We start from the raw sequence: 3219 nt of genomic DNA, 5'->3' as shown, positions 1-3219 counted from the left end.
TGGTTTTCCAATAAAAGTCTTGGTTTTAAAACTGAAACAGTATTTTTGAATCACAACTATTACAATATAAGAAGGCAGGAAAGCTAATGACATAACCTCTAAATGGCACGTTCAGAAAGTCATACTTCCAAATTTAGGTGAAGGGAGAAATATTTCTACTTTCTTTACCCTTAAATCTAAGAAGCGGTATCAAGAGAGGCTATTTATTTACTGGCTTATTTATTTTCAAATTCAGTCTCTAAAATACAAGGGACAAAAAACAGAAATTAGCTTTGTATATTCCCTTTTGACTTAGAGTTAAGCCTGATGTGTAAGATAATAGACTGTTTACTTAATACCACAGTCACATTGAAGATTTTACTATATAAACGTATGCTTTAGGATGTATCCATAATTAGTATAGTTTTTAAATAAATTGACATTGTTGTCAAGGATAAATATACCATAAAACCCCAACATGTCTTAGTAATATTCTTATGCTAACCCAGTATGGCAGAAAATACTTTATAATACCAGACTGAAAATTAGGGACCATCGATTCTTGTCTCTGTTCTGTCACTACCATTATTGAGTGATCTTAGGAAAGTCCCTTTCCCTCTCTAGGCCTTGGTTCTTCCATCTGTAAGATCAGCAGCTGTTCTCAATGATCTCTAAAACTGTCTTCTGCTCTAACATTACAATTATTGAGAACATAATTTATTGAAGTCAAGTTTTCTTAAACGTTTCTTCTGTAAATTTTCCTTTATTTATTTCTATAGTCACTGCTGAAGGAAATTTTATTTCACTTCAAATTTAATATTGTGCAAAGAGTCAGAGAAAGAACCTAAGTATAAAAAATAGAAAAGAAATGAAAATATTGAGCAATTATGGGGACATGTAGGCTGGTTTAGGACAGACATAAATGACCTTGCTTTATTCTAAATTCAGCTTACTGGCTTATGATGAAAAATGAAAGGTTATTATATGAACTTGGCAAAACCAGATTTTATAAATAATTACCTGTCAGACTGTTCAAGATAGACAAACATACGCCAGACCAACAAAAACACAGACCTGTCATATTTCTGAGAGAAATGTACGTTGAGTCTTCCTTCTCTGGGACTATAAGGAGATCAGGTAGAATAAAACGAAGGAAAAAAACCCAAACCCTGTATTTTCTGCCTTGTGTGTACTTTCAAATGTATAATGTGGGAAAGAAGGAATTTTGATGTGATAAATTAGCCCCCGAAAATTTTATACCATCTATAAGCATGGCAGATCAAAACCAAATACAATAAATGCTATCGTTTAAAAGTTAGCATGTTTACTGCAAGCTTATAATTTCCCATGATTATGGATGACAAGGAAAATAAGAATGATGATAAAAATAAATGTTTAATCATACATTTTAACAAGCATAGATGGAACATCAAAACCCTTTGGGAATATTTTGATATTATATATCTGTGATTTTGTTTCTGAAATTCAAATTTTTTCTAAAAAGATTAACATAGAGCAGGTAAATGACAGTTAACACATGTAAATAATGTGGCATAATCATATTAACAGAGACTCATAATGCTTTGGCCACAAGAAAAAGATCTTTCATATTTCTCATTTCTGTTTTTATTCTTTAGAGAGAGTGTTTCAAGTGTGTGTAAAATCCATGATAAAAGTAAAATTATACAAAACTCCCACAGAATTAAAGAAATAACTTTCTTTTCTTGCAACTGAAATTTCATCAGGAACTGTACACTTACATCTGCTATATTTTGGTTTGTTCCGAGGAGTTACGGTTCCTCATTTACTGGAGAAAGTATAGATGCCAGAAGGGTAGCGTGGCTGCTAACAGCAAGAAATTACCCAGTCCACATTTCCAGTCTAGGTGTGGTAGTGCTTTGAAGGGAGGAAGCAAGAAATCACTCTGCTCTTCTACTAATTCTGAATACTTGGCTTCTAAATGTGTATGGCATGTGCAGGAGTGGTGGGTCTGGGGATTGGAGGAACAGGAAAAGGAGGGAAATGAAGATGGAGGAAGAGGTTCTGTGTGAGGAAAAACACACATGAAAGGCAGATGGCAGGAAGTTGGGAAGAAGGCAGTGAAAATGACACATACTGTAAGTGGAGTGAAGGGAAAGGAGGTGGGAACAGGTGATTGAGCAGGTCTGTTAAATCTTTGATTACTGTAAGTTTATAAAGTAGATAGCTGTCAATAAAATACATATAGTCAACAAATGTTGGAAAGTCAAGTTGATGGTTAGGGAAGGCGAAAACTCACTGTCCTTTTAATTTTGTTTCCTTGTTCCAAACCTGGATTATAAAATGTATCAAATAAAACACTGACAAAAGACTGGACCGGGGCAACCACTACTTTTAAGATATGTGAACTGAGGGCAGTAAATCTACTCAAATTAAAATTTCAAAATTGTGTGATCTGCATTCTTGTCCACCTACACACTATCCTAAACATCCTGCCATTAATTAGCTGAACAGCCCATCTAGTAAACAAGACTGATGGTTGAGTGGCTGGAAAAGAGCAGGAGTCAGCAAGTTGGTAGTCACAACAAACCAGCCCACTCCCTCAGATAAAAGAAAGGTAAATTTGTATTTTATTTTGTTCACAAGAAATCACCTTAATATAACACTGCCTTTCCTGTTGTTGCGGGCACATCACAGTTGTCACATCAGCAGGCTAGAAAAGCCATCCCATTCCTGCGGTAGGCATTCTGTCAAGAAAAAGAAATCTGCAATGAATTATCACATCAAGTCAAACAAGGAAAGGAGGCAAAAAGCAAGCAGAGCCTTCTTCCTGTTTTGTAGACTCTGCTGGCTACAATCTAATAGAATGCTTAATCTGAATATTTCTGGTGGCAAAACTATAGCAACCATTCTGTCTGTTAAAAAGTCGGTGTGTTGGCCGGGCGCGGTAGCTCAAGCCTGTAATCCCAGCACTTTGGGAGGCCGAGACGGGCGGATCACGAGGTCAGGAGATCGAGACCATCCTGGCTAATACGGTGAAACCCTGTCTCTACTTAAAAATACAAAAAACTAGCCGGGCGACGAGGCGGGCGCCTGTAGTCCCAGCTACTCGGGAGGCTGAGGCAGGAGAATGGCGTAAACTCTGTAGTCCCAGCTACTCGGGAGGCTGAGGCAGGAGAATGGCGTAAACTCGGGAGGCGGAGCTTGCAGTGAGCTGAGATCCTGCCACTGCACTCCAGCCTGGGTGGCAGAGCAAGACTC

General features: G+C 37.4%; 1 protein-coding gene across 1 annotated transcript in view; it reads right to left on the bottom strand.

Moving 5' to 3' along the window:
- Window positions 1-1589: 1589 nt before the first annotated feature.
- Window positions 1590-3219, bottom strand: part of SUPT3H (SPT3 homolog, SAGA and STAGA complex component) — a 548315-nt gene continuing 546685 nt past the window's right edge. Inside the window, exon 11 of the mRNA XM_017878098.1 lies at window positions 1590-2705. Coding sequence (XP_017733587.1) covers window positions 2664-2705 — 42 coding nt within the window. The 3' untranslated portion in view covers window positions 1590-2663. The remainder of the gene's footprint in view (window positions 2706-3219) is intronic.

Source organism: Rhinopithecus bieti, unplaced genomic scaffold (genome assembly GCF_001698545.2).
Source record: "Rhinopithecus bieti isolate Rb0 unplaced genomic scaffold, ASM169854v2 scaffold_9981, whole genome shotgun sequence".
Taxonomy (NCBI): Eukaryota; Metazoa; Chordata; class Mammalia; order Primates; family Cercopithecidae; genus Rhinopithecus; species Rhinopithecus bieti.
The sequence above is the reverse complement of the archived record's forward strand: the minus strand, read 5'-3'. Positions and strand labels throughout refer to the sequence as shown.